The 19,092-nt window shown below is 35.3% G+C and overlaps 1 protein-coding gene across 3 annotated transcripts in view; it reads left to right on the top strand.

Moving 5' to 3' along the window:
- VPS13A (vacuolar protein sorting 13 homolog A) overlaps positions 1–19,092 on the top strand; it is a 93,263-nt gene that overhangs the window by 18,963 nt on the left and 55,208 nt on the right. For all 3 annotated transcript variants that reach the window (XM_039388796.1, XM_039388795.1, XM_039388794.1), the window contains exons 15-23: positions 3,243–3,378; positions 4,046–4,140; positions 4,958–5,100; positions 6,356–6,557; positions 6,643–6,757; positions 9,436–9,572; positions 13,329–13,461; positions 14,241–14,358; positions 18,543–18,681. In XM_039388796.1, the coding sequence (XP_039244730.1) occupies positions 3,243–3,378; positions 4,046–4,140; positions 4,958–5,100; positions 6,356–6,557; positions 6,643–6,757; positions 9,436–9,572; positions 13,329–13,461; positions 14,241–14,358; positions 18,543–18,681 (1,218 nt within the window). The remainder of the gene's footprint in view (positions 1–3,242; positions 3,379–4,045; positions 4,141–4,957; positions 5,101–6,355; positions 6,558–6,642; positions 6,758–9,435; positions 9,573–13,328; positions 13,462–14,240; positions 14,359–18,542; positions 18,682–19,092) is intronic.

Genomic DNA, 19,092 nt, shown 5'->3' with positions numbered 1-19,092 from the left:
GGTAGTTACACTTAATTTGTTAGCCTCAGTTTTCCTAGGTTAACATACTGCCTAGTTTTCAGTAGTGGCTGAGTATCATTCTAGGACACTGAAGTGAAATCTTTATAAATTTTCTGAAATCTTTCTACATTAATAATCAAGGTAACTAAAAGTAAGTAGACTATGAAGTTTTCAATCTGAAAGTAATAATAGTTAAACTTCACGAATTTCAGTGACTGTTTATGGCAGTGCTTGAAAGCAATTTGATTTTTTTTTGAAGGGTGTGGAGTATATTAAATATGGTGTGAATGCAATTGCTGCAGTAATAGATATTGCGCTTCTAACCCAAAACTCTGAAGACGAATCTGTACATGTGATTTTTCCTTCTGGTGTCATCATTATCCAGACTTTTACAGAAGACATATTCATGACCCTCTCCTTCAGTTGTTTGGCTGAATTGGACTGCTTTTCACAAGGAGGGTTTTTTTCTCTTCTTGTAGTTCTCATTTGATTTTGGAATATTTTTATCCTATACTTTATAGTTTCTTTTGGTTTATCTCTCTCCTCAAACTTTTTGCAAGGTGAGGGAAATCCTGAAGTATTTCCTATCTAGTTTTATTCTTCTTTTCCCCAGTGTGACTATGCTGCTTACGAAAGGTTATGTCATATCGCATTCCTGACTACCTTCAAATCCTGAGATTTAAGATAGGTTTCTGTAATGCTTAGAAGTAGATTGCAAGTGAATGAATTTTCAGTTGTTTGGGCTTTAAGGATTGCATTTGAGAAGCGTTAAAGAGCATCTTAAAAGATCTGCTAGCTGATTATCTAAATATATTTGAAAGTTTTGAAAATCAGGTCATGGTGATTCTACTGTGTTCTGTCTTCACCTATCTGTCAGCACCCATCTGTGTTACTATTATCAGGTCGTACCTCTGAAAAAGGATTCGAAGTACTTAAAAGAGGAAAATCTACTATTAGCTAGGTATCCTGACAGGTTGCCTTGAGTCTGCTAAGTATTTCAAGGAGCACCCTTTAGATATGTGTTGAGTAAAGCCGGATAAATGATCCTGCTGTTTATGAAGCTTTTCTGTTTTTTAAAACCATATCTAAAAGTTGAATTTCAAGGGCTTATTTTCACCTAGATCTTGAAATCAAGCTCACCAGAAATCATATTCGTGATCACAATGCTATCTGATTTTCTGGCAACTTTGTAGCAAGAACTTTATATTGCAAACCTCAAGCCACTTTTTGTTCTTAGCACTAGTGTGCTAAGTACCAGACACTAGCACACCAGTGCTTGCTTTAGTGAGCCAAGCATCAAGTCTCTGTATCAGGTAGCTTGAGATATTTTATGCTTTCAGTCTAGGGAAAACTTTGTAGGTGATTCACCTAAGTAAGAATATAGGATAGAATCATGGAATCATTTAGGTTGGAAAAGACCTTCAACTGTTAACCACGCACTGCCAAGTCCACCAGTAAACCATGTGCCTAAGCACCACATCTGCGTGTCTTTCAAATACCTCCAGAGATGGTGACTCAGCCATCTGTTCCTGTTCCTGTCCTTGGGAACCCTTTCAGTGAAAAAATTTTTCATAATATCCAATCTGAATCTCCCCTGGCACAACTTAAGGCTCTTTCCGCATGTTCTGAATCTCCCCTGGCACAACTTGAGGCTCTTTCCGCATGTTCATCACTTGTTACTGGGGAGAAGAGACTGACCCCCACCTGGCTACACCCTCCTTTCAGATAGTTCTCTCAGTTAGTCAAAATAGTTTACCTTGCTGATTAAACTTGCCACAATCTGCGACTGCATTCATTACTAAACCATTGTAAATGGACAATGGGGAACATCCAAGAGGAGTTCTTCAACAAATCTGTGTAGTTCCCATACTGCACAGATTTTTTTCTTCATCTTTGCAGAAATACAGTTCCCCTGGCTTCTGCCTGTAGTCTTACTTACCCTGGACTCCAGTGCCTGCTGCTGCCTGCTTATGTGGAGCATCACAGCTTTAAACATTATTTCTTTTTCACTGTCGCAGTTGTCCTTCAATACCAACCCCTTGATGTCCCAGAAACCTGTAATTTCACAGGTTCAACAGCCTAAGGCTCTTTTCAGTTTTTCCTTGGACTGTTCACTCTGTAACATCTACTTGATAACTTGGTGACCTTTACAAAGAGGACTTTTGAGGACTTTGTTCAAACTTTTTGAGACTTGATGTTTAACTGACATTCTGCATCATCTCTCTGAGGTGAATCAGTAGTATCAATTGAGAAGCCTCTGTGTTTTTGTGGTGAGTCCTACTTTCTACTGGCCTATAGGTGTATAGATGTGACAGGTCCCTACATAGTTCTGATTTATAGTCGGCTGTTTTCCCTAATTGTGTTGCACAGATCTTGGGGTTTTGAATGCTGAGAAGAGATCCCTGTCTCACTCACTTTAGGTATTGCTTTCACTAGAGTACCTCTAAATTTAGGGCTTATCTGCAACTGTTTGTATCTTTTTGGATCGTATTAGTCATGAAGAAAGTAAGTTTATGTGGTCCAGTACAGTTCTGAGAACCCCTCTGTCTCTTAGATCACTTGATAGTTGTTTGCCATTCCCATGCCAAACTTTTAGTGGATGTAGTTTGCACTTTCTGTGAGGACCAGTATTAGAATCATTGCTGGTATCAGACAGGGCATCCCCTAGTTATGGCAATATTGAATATGGGAGAATGGAGATCTTCCTTACTGTTATACCTGTATGTATCAGATCCAGGAATAGTTTTCTATTTTTCTTAGAGTAAATGCTGTATTACAAGAGTAATTTTTTTTAATTACTTTGCACATCTATCTTGAAATGAAAAATATAGGGCTGATTTAAATTTTGGCCTGTGCTGGCTATTTAATTGCTTATGTATGTATTTTAAATGATTGTTTATAATGCCATTATTGTAATGTAAAGCACTGTATAATGTTGTGGATTTTTTTATGGTGAAAGCTAGAGAGAAAATCTGCTATGTAAAAAAAATTAATTGACCTTTTACATACCCTTTTCATTCTTAAAGGTGTTTGTTATTATGCAAAGTAGGATTGGTCTGATATTACAGTGTATACTTGAAAAAGTTACTAGAAGGAAAACTAAGGAATAACATGTTGCCTTTTTAATTGTTGTCTAATGATGTTTTGATGTGTTAGAGATGTCTTGGGTCTATATTTTCTTTAAGAAAATGAAGAAAAAAGCATGAAGAAAATTACTTACCTGAGTATTTTTTAAATTTAAGGCAACTAAGGCTGGATTAAAAATCTACAGACCAGGAGTAAAACAAGCTGATGAAAATTCTGGTGGCTGGTTTAGTTGGATATGGAACTGGTCAGGTGAAAAAAAGGATGAAAAAAAGCAAGAAATCAAGGGTTCAAGTATGATAATTTATTTGTATTTTTTCTGTTGTTAGAAATGATTTATTAGAATAATAGATCCCTAGCAGTGGAATAGAACTTTGTTTTTATTATCAAATTATTACCTTTTACATTTTCTCTTAGCCTTTTTTTGCTCATGAAGTTCTTAGTTGCATGTAACAGAGGTATCGTACAATTCCTTCAATAATTCTTTCTGAACTGTCTTCAGTATGTGATTTCTTCTGCCACAGTTTTTGTATTTGCATGCACAATGTATGTGTATGGGTATTTGAAGAAAGTGCTAGAAAACAGTAGAACTTAATGGAATGAAAATTGTTTTACTTCCATTCATTTTAAAATTTGTCTATTTCATGCAACGTATTAGACTTTGATTTACTGAAGTGTAGGGCTCCTAGTAATGGTTATGGAACATGGAAAGTAAATCAGAAAGGTTACTTCTGTTGTTAGCAACTTAGTAAATAGAACAGAATAAAAGTATTTTAAAGCATGCTTTAGGATACTCAAGACTTGGCTTTAAACCTCAGTATATTTGCTTTTACTAATTCAGGACAATGTTGACAGTATCTACTGTACATTGTAGAGCTACCAAGGCCTGTAAAGTGCATAACAGTATTTGCATTTTTTAGATACCTGTATTGAGTTTAACTAACCTCTTGAAATGTGACAGGTCTTGAAGAACTGATGACACAGGAAGAAAAGGCTAAACTTTATGCAGCAATTGGATATAGTGAAACAGCTGTGGATCCAACTCTTCCAAAATCAGTAAGTCATGATTGACTATGATGCCAAACAGTTGGTAGTTTTATCTACTAATAAAAACCTAAACGTAGGAAATCACTTTTCAAATTACTTGAAGCTCTGTCTCTACATTTGAATACTCTTCTGATGCTTTTTAATTAAGTTGCTGCATGCTGGCTTTATGCAGAAGACAGCATCATTAGATGCAGTTTCAGGATACTACTTGCATAGCTTACTTTGGATATTCTGAAATACTTCACAGTTAAATTTTGCTTGCCCTAGATAGCATAAAATCATGTATGTAGTGTATTCTTCTTTAAATATTGAAGTGCTTTATAGATCACCTTTAAATATTCAGAAGCTTCTTCACAGAATGTGCTAAGGGATCTTAATAAGGGATAAGAAAATACACTGGAATCTAAAGTATGAGTGATAGTAGAAGAGGTAGAATAAATGATTATATAAGGAAAGAGGTGATTCAAGGACTGTAATGGGGAATAGCAACATTTTGAACCTTTCAGAAATAGTCTGATGTCATCTTAATGTGGGATACCAAGGACAATACAATTGACTGGTTTTTGGCTCTACATCAGAGAGTGTTTATCACAAAATGTTGTGTAGAGACATCAGACATACTTTTGTAAGTCTACTTGTTAGTCTAGCCCTATCTCTTCCTAGTAGCTGTTTGGGAATGACTTTTACACCAGCTATGATACAGACTATTCATAGCATGAGAAAAATAGTTTTGAACTGTTATTTGTAGCTTTCATCTCTTCATAAACTCTATCGAAATGTGTATTAATGTATTTTGTAATCCTATATTGTTTTTTGGCATATATAGTATGAAGCCATGAAGTTCTCTGTGAAGTTACTAAGCATGTCTGTATCCATAAGAGAAAACAGGCAAACTCCTGAGCTGGTAGAATTTGCATTAACTGGCTTGAGTACAGTATTTACCCAACGACCAGGTGCACAAGCAGTAAGGTGAGCTTTCTGTCAAACTGTACTTGTTCCTCATGAAATGCTGATGATGGCTAATAAGCATTTTTAGACTGTTACAGTATTTAAGCTCCATTTTTCACTGTAATTTCTTGTGCAATTTGGGAGTGGAATAATTTTACAATTGATGGATGAATCATGGATACTGTTTCCATGATAGAGTTCTCTGCATCTTCAGAGGTTTTTGTGCCAATATGGATTTACTCCTGTTTTTTCAGTTTGTTATGTGCAAACAATCCAGGTGCCAACTTGTTACTTGCTTTTAAAAGCAACTGTTACTCCTTTTGAAACTTAATCTGAGCAGGGTGATCTTGCAAATGCTTGTGTGTGGGCATTTAACATTACTGAAAAGTTCTTGAATTCTCAATTCACTTTCAGATTAGATTTTAGAAGAAGGCTGTAACTGATGATTTTTGCTTTGTTTTGTGTTCTTACACTGGCAGATGAAACGTATCTACTGAAATATTTTAATTTCATTTCAAATGTAATGACTTAAATATTCTGGGGGAAAGTAGCCTTCCTGTTTTAAATCTTGTGCCCTCTACTTTGAGGCATATTAGTATAATGTATGTATAATATTAAGATACTATTGATCTTTTTTTATAAGTTTTGCATGTGGCTTTTCTGTTTGTACTCTTGTGCATCTAAATGGCCCAAATAAAGTTATTATACTAAGAAAAAGGAAGAAAATATTACATTTTTACAGCGAAACATTTTTCTTTGAGTGTTTGGAGATAAACATCTTCAACTGAGAGCTATTAAAGGGGTGGACAAGGTATTGAAAAAATAAAAAATCCAAGATCTAAAATATACTTCTTGAGAGTAATGAGACTATTTATCTTTGTTTCTTCTATTTCTCTGCACTAGAACTCTTTCGTTTCTGATGTATATCTGTTTTCTAGTATCAATTATACCATGTAATTCTTGAGCTCATACTGCAGAATTCCCATTTTGCCTGTCTCCTTCCTGCCCTGACACCTGTCCTCATGAAAAGTGTATGAAGGGAATAACTTGGACCTCGTTTCTTGTTTAGTCAAGGCTAACAGACAAAAAAGATAATGAAATGGGAAACAGTTAACGCACAGATGTGTGTTTACTCCTTCAACTATTTGTGTTGAAGTTTGGGTAGAGATGTATTGTATTGGGTTTTTTTCAAGCTCATTTCCTATACTCTTACTACCTAATTGTGCCTAGCCAGATGGATATTACATCTAAACAGTCTGTCTACCTTTCTTTACAGATTTGAATCAAAAATTACCTCACTTGAAGTTACAGGCATGTCCCGAGAAAAGTGTACGCCCTGTCTCCTATCTTCTCGAACGGCCTATTCGGATGAGAGTACCTCACTTTTAAGCATAATGTTTGAGACTAATCCTCTGGATGAGAAAGCGGATCAGAAGCTTAGAATAGAATCACAGCCACTGGAAATAGTGTATGATGCAGTAAGTAAATATTGGAATAAGGTATAAATCTTGGAAAATCTTAATAGTAAACTTGCCATGATTTATTTTTCCTTTATTTTAACAGATGACAGTAAATAACTTAGTGGATTTCTTCAGGCCTCCAAAAGATGTAAGCTTAGAGCAACTGACATCAGCAACTCTGATGAAACTTGAAGAGTTCCGTGAAAAAACATCAACAGGCAAGTGCTACACGCTTTCTAGTGACACACTCAGACAAATTTTTCATTCTAGGAGTAAGACAACATTGTATTCTTCCGTATGGAGATGCATGTACCCAAGTTATAGCTTTCTAACACAACACCTAAATAAGTTGAATTATTCAATCTCATTGCAAAGCATTTATTCTAGGTATTGGATATTTTGTGTGTATCTTATTTTAGATTCAACTGTTTCTACTTTGTAAGATATGCTGCATGCCCATAAGACAGTATTTCAGTATTTGTAGTCCATACACAGTTTGTTACTTCTTCAGTTTTGTTCATCTGGTATCTAAGTGTCCTTAATTATTTCCTACTCCTTAAAAACTGATACTAAGATATTAGTCCTCTAAAGTAACCCCTAAATAATTTTCAGAGTTCTTGCTTTTCAGGGCACTATCTACCTTTATATGGTTGTTTTCCATTTTCTGTATTCCTTGATGAATATTGATTTTGATTTGGATTAACTCAGTTCAAGTCACATAAACTATATTTATCTGCCTTCCAGTTGCTCGGCATTAAAGCCATCCCCCTAGTTTTCATTTTATCTCTGGAGAACTTGCATTTTAACACATTAATTAAAAAGTTGAATACTTTGGAAACTAACACTGAGATGTGTAGAATTAATGTGTTCCAGTAAGGATGTGTGAGGCTTTCTAGATCAGAGATATGTCCAGCAGTGTCCTGTCTGTGTGGATGGGAGTGGATGCTAAGGGGAGATTTCATATATAAATTATTTTTTGAAAGAAAAAAAGGCCAAGCAACAAATGCTTTTTTTTAAACCTCATTTAAATTTGTAATGTATTAATATTTGAATTGTAAGTTTAAAAAAATCTGAGTAGTCAAGTGATAAAGAATTTACAGAAAATTCAAGCATAATGTATATTTAATTGATTGCTTTTATCAAGCTGATGTTGGGAGGGAAATTAGGTGTCAGTTGTATTTTTATTCATTAGCTCTTCTTTAACTGAACTGTTTAATTAAGGACTAAAATCGGATTAACCAGTCAAAGTTTTGTGGATCAACTTACTTCTCTTTCAGAAACTTCTTCAGCAATACTAAATATAATGATACCACAATGCATTGCTCTTTCCTGAGATGAATTTGTAAATTTGCTGGATTTAATATGCTTGGTTCTCTGCTCATTACCACCAAATACACTGGTGTTGATCATAATGAAATTTTTTGTGGAAATATGGAATCATGCTCTGTGTTTATTACAGTTTCAGCATATCATTACTTTAGAGGTATACCAAATACTGTTCACACCCTCACAAGAATGCTGATTTGCCTGTGGTAATTTAAAGGCTTGATCCAGTCAAGAAATTTGATGGAATGTCTAAAAATATGTGGCACATTTCTTGTAAAATCTTGTCTGAGACTTAAATATTTCCAGGGCACGAAGATTTGATCTGCAGAATCTTCTGTTGTGGGGTAGACTACACTAGTTGCAGAGGTAGAATAAGAAGAATGGGAATGTATCAACATAGTTAATATGGTCAGACTTGCAATCCTCAGGAATTAATTTTTAACACTTTTCTTTGAGTGGTAGAAGGTAGCTGAAAAATACAGGGGAACTGTGAACTGCAGAAGTGAAGGAACTTGCTACGCCAAAGTAGTTATGATTTTCAGCATTAAAAGATATTATGAAAGTTTGGTTTACCAGAGGTCAATATATGGACTCCACTATATTGTCTTCCCAAGTGAAGGAAAAAAGAAAGTATTTGCTTGAACTTTCTACATCACTCAAATCCAGTTAGGCAGTATCCCAAGTTGTTTTACCTTGCAAATCCTGAAATGTGGTTGTCACCCAGTTCTTCCTTGATTAACCTAAATCTCCTGTGGCAAGATGACCTTTGATAATGTAACAGTTTTAATTGTTTTCTTACCAGTGGATGTGCTGAGTGTCATGTTGTTATCTTCATAATTTATTATCTTTACTGCGATTATCAGCTTGTTGCACATGGTAAATATTTAATGGGTTGTGGCTGCATCATAAGGCAATTTTCAGTACTAACTTGAAGCAAGACCATTAATTCCTCTACAGACAAGCAGAAAAGCAGAATTTGATCTCAAATGTTCTGACAGTCTTAATTTCCCAACTAATTGCATGATTTTTAAGCATAATTTTTGGAAGATAATGTATTATCATTACAAATGATAATAAGATCATTTGTAATGATCTTCAGTGTCTGAAGATGCTTGTCATCATAGTGTTAACTTCTGTATGTCAATAGTAACAACACTAGGAGTTTGACCAGTGCAGCTGGATACTCCCAGTAAGAATTTCTAGAACAATAAAATTTATGAATCTACAGAGCACAGTGGGTTAACTCAGTAATTACAGAGTTGCAGTTCACATTCCAGTTCTTATTTCATCTCTGCTGATTATGGAACTTTTTTGAATTTGTGTATGTTGTGTTGCTTTCTATACTTGTCAGTTAGCATTGTTTGCTAACCATTTCATTTACTTGGTGCTTCTTTAAGGACTGCCTGTAATTATTGGTTCAGAAGAAATCTGAAGATCATCTGTACCTTAGTTATCTAGCATTCATGATTAATTTCAAGTTAGACTTGATTTGCTTTTTATAGCTTTTTTAAATGCTATAGCTTCTGTAGGGATTACTTTGTTTATGTTTACTAATCATACTATTTTTCAGGTTTGATGTATATTATTGAAACCCAGAAAGTTCTTGACCTCAAAATTAACCTCATGGCTTCATACATCATTGTTCCACAGAGAGGATTCTATGATAATACATCAAATTTACTACTTCTGGATCTTGGTAGTGTTAAAGTATGTATTTACCTAATGCGATAATTTACTGAAAATTATAATTCAGCTTTTACATTTGTATTTTATGGTACCAATTAAGTAAAAGTGCCACTTGCTGTTTATGTATTAGTTATTTATTTTAAACTGCTTTCCAGTCAAGGCAGAAATTACTGAACTCTCTTCTGTGCATTCTTTCAACGCAAAAGAATTGTTAGAAAGTGATCATCCTGTAATATGAAACTACTGTTGATGCTTTGAACTGTTACGTGGAAAATATCTAACATTTTTTTGCCTTAGAATATAAAATAGTGAACTTCTTACTTACATGATTAAATGGTATTCTTATTAAATTATTGTTATTATTATTTACCTTTGGTCATTGAGTTTACTTTAAAATGAGAAAAGTAAACATACTGACAATTTTTAAAATAATTTGAGTAAAATTAGAGGTACGTTTGAGATTTCATGCAAGCGAAAAGTCAAAAAGCTAATGATTTATGTAGAATTTATCACTATAACTGTATTTTTAGCAATCTTCTCACTGCTGAATTTGTGTTCTTTCAAGATAAATGATATTGTATGTATGCGGCAATTTCTTTTTTTTTACTTGTAGTCTGGGTAAGACTGATTCTGCTACTTAATACCTGTTTGTATTGCCTTATCTGCTGCTTAAGTAAGAATTTGTTTCAAATCTTAAAATCTTGCTAAAAAGAGTAAATTGGCTCTATCTTTCCAACAGACTGACTTTTGGAGCATGTGGTTTCACTTAGTCATAAAATCATTTGGGTTGGAAGGGACTTTTAAAAGTCGTCTACTCCAACCACCCTGCAATGAGCAGGGACATCGTCAACTAGATTGGGTTCCTCAGAGCCCTGTCCAGTCTGACCTTGAATGTGCCCAGAGATGGGGCATCCACCACCTCTCTGGCCAACTTGTGGCAGTGTATCATCACTCTCATTGTAAGAAAATCCTTCCTTACAGCTAGCCTAAATGTGCCCTCTTTTAGTTTTAAAGCGTTACCCCTCGTCCTATCAGAACAGGTTCTGCTAAAAAGTCTGTCCACATCTTTCTTATAGACCTACTTTGAGTACTGAAAGGCTGCTGTAGGGTCTCATCAGAACCTGCTCTTCCTCAGGCTGAAAAACCACAGCTCTTTCAGCCTTTTTTACACAGGAGAGGTATTCTGTCCCTCTGATCATTTTTGTAGTCCTTCTCTGGACCTGCTTCTGCAGGTTGCAGTACACAGGCAGGGGCTCACAAGAGCAGAGTAGAGGGGCAGAATCACCTCCCTCATCCTGTTGCCCATGCTTCTTTTGATGCAGCCCAGGATGTGATTGGCTTTCTGGGCTGCAAGTGCGCATTGCTGAGTCATGTTGAGCTTTTCATCTGTGAGTACAGCAGGGCAACTCTTGATCCCATCATCACTAGCCTGCATTGATTATAGAACTATAGAATCACTTAGGTTGGAAAAGACCTTTAAGATCCTTGAGTCCAACCATTAGCCCAGCATTGCGAAGTCCACCGCTAATCTGTGTCCCTAAGTGCCATGTCTATGTGGCTTTGAAATACTTCCAAGGATGGTGACTCAGCCACATCCCTGGGCAGCCTCTTGCAATGCTTGCAAGCCTTTCAATGAAGAGATTTTTCTTAAACCTCCCCCAGCACAACTTGAGGCTGTTTCCACATGTTCAGTCATTTATTACTTGGGAAAAGAGGCTGACCCCCACCTGGCTACACTCTCCTTTCAGGTAGTTTTAGGGATAAGGTGTTCCCTCAGCCTCCTTTTCTTCAGACTGAACACCCCCACCTGCCTCAGCCACTTCTCATAGGACTTGTACTCCAGACCTTCCCCAGCTCTACTGCCCCTCTCTGAACACACTTCAACCCCTCAATGTCTTTCTTGCCATAAGGAGCCCAAAATTGAACATAGTATTCAAGGTGCGGCCTCACTAGTGCTGAGTGTAAGGTGATGATCCCTTTTCTAGTCGTGCTGGCCATGCTATTTCTGATACAAGCCACTGACATAGCCACATACGTGCCACTGACTTTCTTGGCTACCTGGGCACACTGCTGGCTCATATTCAGATGGCTTCTGACCAGCTCCACCTACTCACCTCCTCCTGCAGCTGTGTCACTAAGCAGAGGAGTTCCTCTACCTGGGCACAGCTCCCACAGGTGTGCTCACTGCTGCTGTCTGGTGTTGGTGTAAGAGTCGGCACATCCTGGAGGCTGGCACCTGTGAGGCAGCATGTTCCCACTGGAGCTCTGCCTGGTCATCCTGCACCTGTCATGGTGGTGCCATGCATTGATACCAGGGGTCACTCCAACCCAAGTTCAGGACCTTGCAGTAGGCCGTGTTTAGAAAGAACTGTTTCAGAAAGTGGAATTAGCAAAAAACATTGCTGTGTAGATACTAAAAATAAGTGGTCTGGTTGTAAATCCAAGTTATTTCAGTGATTTATAATTTTACCAGCTCTTCTGAATGCTGGTCATTTGTAGGCACTTTGTAGAGGTGGCACTTTGTAGTTACCTGGGTGCTTGAGACAGCCCCCTAGATCTAATAGTCCACCTCCTATTCCACCCATAGAAACTACTCTTTGAATAACACATAGAAGAACATGTTTCAAAATCAGACTTCAGTAAGTGTGTCTGCGATTTTTTTTCTGAAATAGATGAGTAATTTTTGTAGTGAATGTGACTCCTGGATTGGCTGCTGTCCTTTAATAGAAATTAGAAAGCAAGATGAGGGAATTTGGCAATACCATAAGAGAAAATTTAATTACCTCTCAGGATATGATTAGTAATTACGTATTCACTATGAGTGACATATGCTTAAGTGAGACGTGGGTCATTTGTTGAATGATTATGTCTGATACAAAGCCAACAGTCTTTTCCCTTCAGTTGTGTACTGGATGAAATCAAACCCAGGGGGAAATGGCATATAAAATTAAAACTGTTTCTTAATGCAGATACGTAAGATTATTAATCTAGTAATTCTGAATTTTCAATCTGCAAATCATTTTTAGTGTAAAAGTAGTCATAGTTCAGCAGCACTGGAAAAAAATGCTATGTCCTAGATGCTAGTATTTAAACCTGTTTCAATTATCTTGAATATTACCTGGGTCTGACAGAACCAAGTATGAATCCAAAATCATTAGACATTTAAGGTTGAGGACAACCATCAGAGATGAACAGCAGAGAGGGCACATACAAGTGTGAAATACCCAGGAAGTATGGGCATCCCTATGCTGAGTCAAAGGAATATTGATTGATAATAAAGGCAAGACTGATGATGAACAGTCCAAATGCCCTTTTTTTCTGTTTAACTAGTATGCCGCAACTGAATTCAACAGAACTCAGAAATTGATTTCATATTTCAGAATTGATTAATGCAGTAATATTTTTATATATAACAATACTGAACGATTATTCTACTGATTACAGAGGGTTTGAGACTTTACACTTTGGAGTATGAGTCACTTGTTAAAGAAAATGATTTAATGCAAAATATATTGTCTAAAGCTTCACATATTTTAATTCACTTTTTATTTTGTTTCTTTCCTTGAAGAAGAGATAGGGTTTTATGCTCTCTATTTTTCATTTTGATGCAGAATTAGAACTACTAATTCTAGTTCTCCTGTGCTGTGATAGTTGTAAGAGTCTGTGCCCTTGTAGTGAGGAATTAAATTTAATCTTTTATCATGGTAGGAACAAGTGGTTTTAGAATTAGTGCTTTGAATATTTTTGAAATTGATTTATTCTTTTTTTTGTCTTAAGATGACAAGCAAAAATCGTTCTGATTTGTCAGAACTCAAAGTAGGACAAAGCACTATTGAAGATATAATGTCAAGAGCTTATGACAGTTTTGACATCCAACTCAGCAGTATACACTTACTGTACAGCAAACATGGTAAGTATTCATGAAAGTAATCTTTCTTTATATGAATTCTATGGTTGTTGTTGAGCCTCTTGTATTTTTAACTGAAGCAGTGGAGAATCTTTGAAACATGTCTTCCAATGTGTTCTAAACTCAATACTATGAACATGTTATGAATTTCCAAAACATACCTTTAGGGACTCGATTACAATCTTAGCTTTTGCTAAATAAACAGATTTATAATAACATCCTTTATATTTGAAGACATCTAATTTATTTATTGCATAATAAATATAGGACTAATTAGTTTGTCTATGGTATTTTCCTTCAATGCCTTTTCTTTTCTTCCCTAAATTTAGAGCAGAATCCACAAGTAGTTGTAGGTTTGATCATTTTGTAAAGGTAAAGAAAGAATCAGAATCAATTTACTTTGATCAGGTGTCGAAGGAAACTTTGACTAATAGTTTGACAACTAGCAATATAGAGTCAGTTATAATCAGAGAAGTCATAAGCATTTAATTCTTAATCCTTTGGTTCCAGAGTCTCAACTTTCAGTACCATGCATGTTAAGAATCAGACTCTTAGATGGCTGCAGCATAGATGGGGTAACTGTTTAGATGTGAATGGGAGAAATTATTCAGTAGCGTTCTGTGTCTATAATATATATCTGTTGATATATAGACCTGTAAAAGAGATCATGTCACCTGAATTTTTAGCAGTATATACTAATATTAGATACTTTAATTCTGTGCTATGTGTAATGAGAAGATCTTTTCCAATGTTTAAAGTGTAGGTTTCCTTTGTTCTTGTAGATGAGAACTGGCAAGAAGCTCGGAAGCTAAAAAATTCATCTCAATGTATCTTGCAGCCCTTGGATGTAAATATGGAATTTAGCAGGGCTATGGTTGTTACAGATGCAAGAATGCCCAAGTATGTGTTTTTCCCAATTTTGAAATTTTATAGTAAATTACTTTTTTGGGGGGAGGTGAGGGGGAGGGAAAAGTAACAATGTAGTTTTACCTGTGCTATTTAAAATTGGCTAGGTGTGACTCTTGGAAGTAAAATACATGTATGTAGAAAAATGATAATAAAATGAAGACATTTTAATATGTTGAAAAGGTCATAGAATGTTATATTGTTATAAAAGTAAAATGTATAATATATTTAAAGATTTTTATTAAAGATAGTATTGCTTGTTCTAATTGAGTCTTTCGAAGAGCTGCATTTCAGTTCTCATTGGAAATACTGAGGAGCTAAAAATCCCAACTTAGAGTCTCTTTTATAAACATCAAAAAATATTTTGAAAAATAATACTGCCATACTCCCTCTCTTTGACTTGGATTATTCTTCTTGTTTGTTTACATACTAGGGATCACTTCTCAGGGAAACAGCTCTTAATGCATTGAGTTTGCACTTAAACTTACTTAGCAAAATTCTGTTGGTTATGGAAATGTACTCAATTGGAATAAAATGTATAGTACTCTTAATAGTGGTCAATGATTGCGTCGTGTAATGGTGCCATCTTCTGGAAACCTGGGAGGCCACAGTTTTGATGCTTGACTTTACAAAAGATATACTTTCCCTCCTTACTTTTTGTCTGTTTGGTGAAGAAACTCAAATAAGGGAAATGCAATTCACAGGAATCTTTTTATGTTAGAAAATTAGATTTCATTTCTATAGTCATAACAGAATGGCTTTATTTTAATTTTAATGTAGGTTTGTAATCGACATCTATCAAAGTTATGCCAGTGTAACCTGGATTAAGGAGTGTCTGCTCTTAATAAGAACACTGGTTGCCATACTGTAATACTGCCTGTCTGTCTTGGCTACCAGGTGTGCTACTCCTTTTGGCAGTTCCTGTGTCTATACAGATTCTTGGAAATTCTTCCCTGGTGGATATTATTTCTGTATTCCAAACTCTCATACAGCCACTCAATTAACAATAAATAGTTTCTACTTGTGTCTAGAAATTACAAATTTTTCTTCCCCTGGGATAGTTCTATTTCTTGGAGATAAGCTGTTGTTCTTCCTGTACTCTCCACAACTACTAGGAATGCTACAAATAGCAGTTTGGTACAGATAAGTGTATACCATAGTGAGTTAGTAATAAAAGATAATGCTTTAACTTACACCAAGAGCAAGTAGCCATTTCAAATCTAGCATGTTGATACCATGACTCAACAATAGCAGAACATTTTGTACCTAGTCTCCAAATGCTTTCAGAATGTGTTCTGCAGATGGTATTAAAATATTCCAGAGTCATCTATCAGTCTTGAAATGATATGCAGCTTTTTACCTGATGGTGGGAATTAGACCTTTTTTTATATCTCCCAAATCAATTAAAACTAGAAATGTTCCATTTTTTGTTCTAGCTTTGACTACTCAACCCCCCCAAACTTATCAGTATCTGCGTAACTTCAAATGCCAGATCTCTTTTTATCACTGCATGATCTCTTTTTGTTTTTAAGAAAGTTCTGTTGGTGACTGTTTATGTACAGATACTTACGATATTTATGATTCTATGGTTTAGCCCATGTGATCTCTAAATGACATTGTGCACAAATAATAAAAGTTAACTGATAGCTTTTGTTTCAGCAAGAATCACCTAAATTGTAAATTTTAGTATTTGTAATTGAATAAAGTATTATGCATCAGTATTGCTCACATCAATTATGTATATGTAAATGTATTTTTAGTACATGTAGCTATTCCTTTATATTTCAATTTTTACAAGTATACTCTCTTATAAAGCCAGCATTATATTTTTCCAGAGGTTTTTTTATTGATATTTGGAACTATCTGCATAGAACAGCATAGTTCTGTTGAGAAAACTGAGTGGAAAGATATTAGTTCTACAAAAAAAACTAGTACCAGAATTATTTTGTTTAATGTCGTAGATTTTTATGAACGAGTCTTTTAGTTTGGAGGGCACCTGTTTTACATTTAATTATCTAAAAAGAAGGTGATTGGGTAGCTGTATTTTTTTATTCTTTAATGTTTGCACATCCTTGGGTGACCATTGAATTTAGTTGAATTTTTTGTGATATTACTGTTTAAAACAGTAATGAATTTACTGGGGCTTTGTGCTGGCTTTCTTTAGGAAGGCACATTTCTATATTGCTGCCTTGAAGAGAATATTAATTTAGGTAATTCTAATTTAGTAATGACCACTGTATCAAGGGCCTTTCACTGTTAACCTGTGTTTTCATCTACTTTGATCCTTAAAATGGACTTTCACTCTTTGGTTGGATATGAATATCTGACTTTATTTAATTTCTGGTAATAGAAATTACCAAAAGTAATTTCCTTATAGTATCTGTCACTTCACATTTGGAAGCACCAATATGATTCTGTGGTTTTCTAGCCTGTGTCAGGCTTTATTTTTTTTATGTTCATTTTATCATGTCATATGTTTCCCCTGTTTTCTAAAGGAGGTGTCTGAGAGTCTGTCATATAGTTTGAAGGCGTATGAAGCCAGTATTGTGATAGCACTATTAAGAGCATCCTTTCATATAATAGGATTCATTAAAAACACAATAAAAATTCCAATATGAAGGAATGTACCTATTTGCCGCTTTGGCAGTGGCATTAAGATTTCCTTCTCTCTAAATACAACCACACTGAACTGGAAAGAAGTTTCTCAGATTTCCTCATCAATTGAAACACTTAACCTCCTCCATGCCTCAGTCTCTAAAGATGGGGAATAATTTTATTCCAATTCTGGATGTTTTCTGAACCTTAAAAGCTTTTGTTTCAAGAGCAGTGTAGTGAATTGGGATTATTTGCAATTATCTACCTGGTATCTGCTAAGTGCATTCTGTATAACTGCATGGGCTGTCGAAATGCAAAACTTTGTCAAAATGCCTGCACAATATACATGAATTTTTGTAGGGAGATTTAAGTGTGATATAGGTGAGAATTGCTAAGTGTCCTCAGTTGCTGAAGCACTTGAGCAGTAGATGGAGAGGTCATTTCAAACATGGTAGCTACTCATTTACCCCAATCTTCTCTGTTATAAAAAAAAAAAAAAAAAAGGATAATTTTCTCTGACAGAATTGGAATTAAGAATAAAAGTCAAAACTAGTTGCGAATTAATCCTGTAAGAATTTAAGGATGTGAAGAAATTCATAAATTGGAGAAAACTATTTACTTACTGTTGCAGTTTAACGTGTACAAGTTTGGGCTTCGCTTGCTCAAGTATCAGGAGCTGTTTTTTCAGTTACTCTCATAGTCCCAAAATTAGCTGAGGATGATTGAAAATGTGGGGGTTTTTTGTCCTCACATCTTCACCGGTCATATATTATATGTCCCTTTGAAGACAGAGTTATGAGTTAAGCACATCAAAAGTGGGAGGTGTTCCTTACACCCTGTGTGTTAAGCATCTGCTGCTACCTGTGGTTGGAGAAAGTTGATCTGTTAAACCAACCTCTTTATCTCTTCTAACTGGAAGTTGTAATAGAAGCATAAGAATATTATTCGAGCCATTTCTCTGCTTTCTGTTAAACTCACTTGTATGAGAAACTGAATTGGGCTTTAGGTCTTTAAAAAGTTAGTGTCTGTGTTTGAGGTGATTCTTTTTGGCCAAAAGCCTATTCAAATGGGCTTAAAATTTGTTTTACTGTTTTTAAAGACTTATTTTATTCTTTTATATCCTACTTTGCTCTACCATTTAGACTACTGCTAGAGTCAGCTTAAATATACATTTCTTCTGGGAAGTCACTTTTTTTGACATTTGGGCCCTAAACATTCATATACAAAAAAACTCCTCAACCTTCTCTTCTATAAAATACTGTGTAAAGGCTCAGTAATGTAATTTATTGCAAGTACTTAGATTAAATACATAAACAAGAGGCAAAAATTTCAGATTGTGAGGGAAATATGCTTATGTGGCCAAATCACAAGTGGTTATTAGTACTATTTATGTGTGTGTATATGTATATATATATATGTATGTATGTATGTATGTATTATGTGCAATGGTTAGATGAGTGATTTTCTGACCAGGAAGACTTTTGTGTTTCTCGGAAGAAAATTAACATGAAGTTTGAATGAAATAGATTTAAGATTGATTGTTTTAACTTTGAAAGTTTTGACTTTGATTCTTTACAAAACAGGTTCAAACTCTCTGGACAGATGCCTTTACTTTCTATCCAAGTATCAGATCAGAAGCTGACAAGTATCTTGGAGCTAATTGATAGCATTCCTAAACCAAAAAGTGTGCCTGCTACCAGTTCTCCTCCAAAACCAGCTGAGGTAAGGTTTTTAAAAGATATTTCATAAAAAATGATTAGCAAAACACCTTCTTGGTATTTGCAATGCAATTTTGAAAGGAGCACAGGAAAGTGAAGAACAAGCATTTGCTTAGTGCCTCTTGGAAAAGTTAGCTCATTCTTTAGCCAGTTACTATGAAATAGCTGTCCAGTGGCTGGATTTGAAATAAACCCTCCCAGAGTTTTACTGCTGTGGGAATTAATTTGTAGTTCATATTAATCTTGATTAACAAATGTGCTCACTTTTGCTGAGGATTAGCTTAATGGTACCTTCAAATTTACACATGTATCAGAGTGCCGCAGAGTTTGGGTTCAACAAAGAAAACGTTGAAATGTCAGAATTTTTAAAAGTTCAAGTAATAGATGAGAGTTGAAGTTTCAAAAACAAACAAAC

The sequence above is a fragment of the Pipra filicauda genome, unplaced genomic scaffold (genome assembly GCF_003945595.2).
Source record: "Pipra filicauda isolate LSUMZ 115617 unplaced genomic scaffold, ASM394559v2 scaffold68_size4259465_pilon, whole genome shotgun sequence".
Classification (NCBI taxonomy): domain Eukaryota; kingdom Metazoa; phylum Chordata; class Aves; order Passeriformes; family Pipridae; genus Pipra; species Pipra filicauda.
The sequence above is the reverse complement of the archived record's forward strand: the minus strand, read 5'-3'. Positions and strand labels throughout refer to the sequence as shown.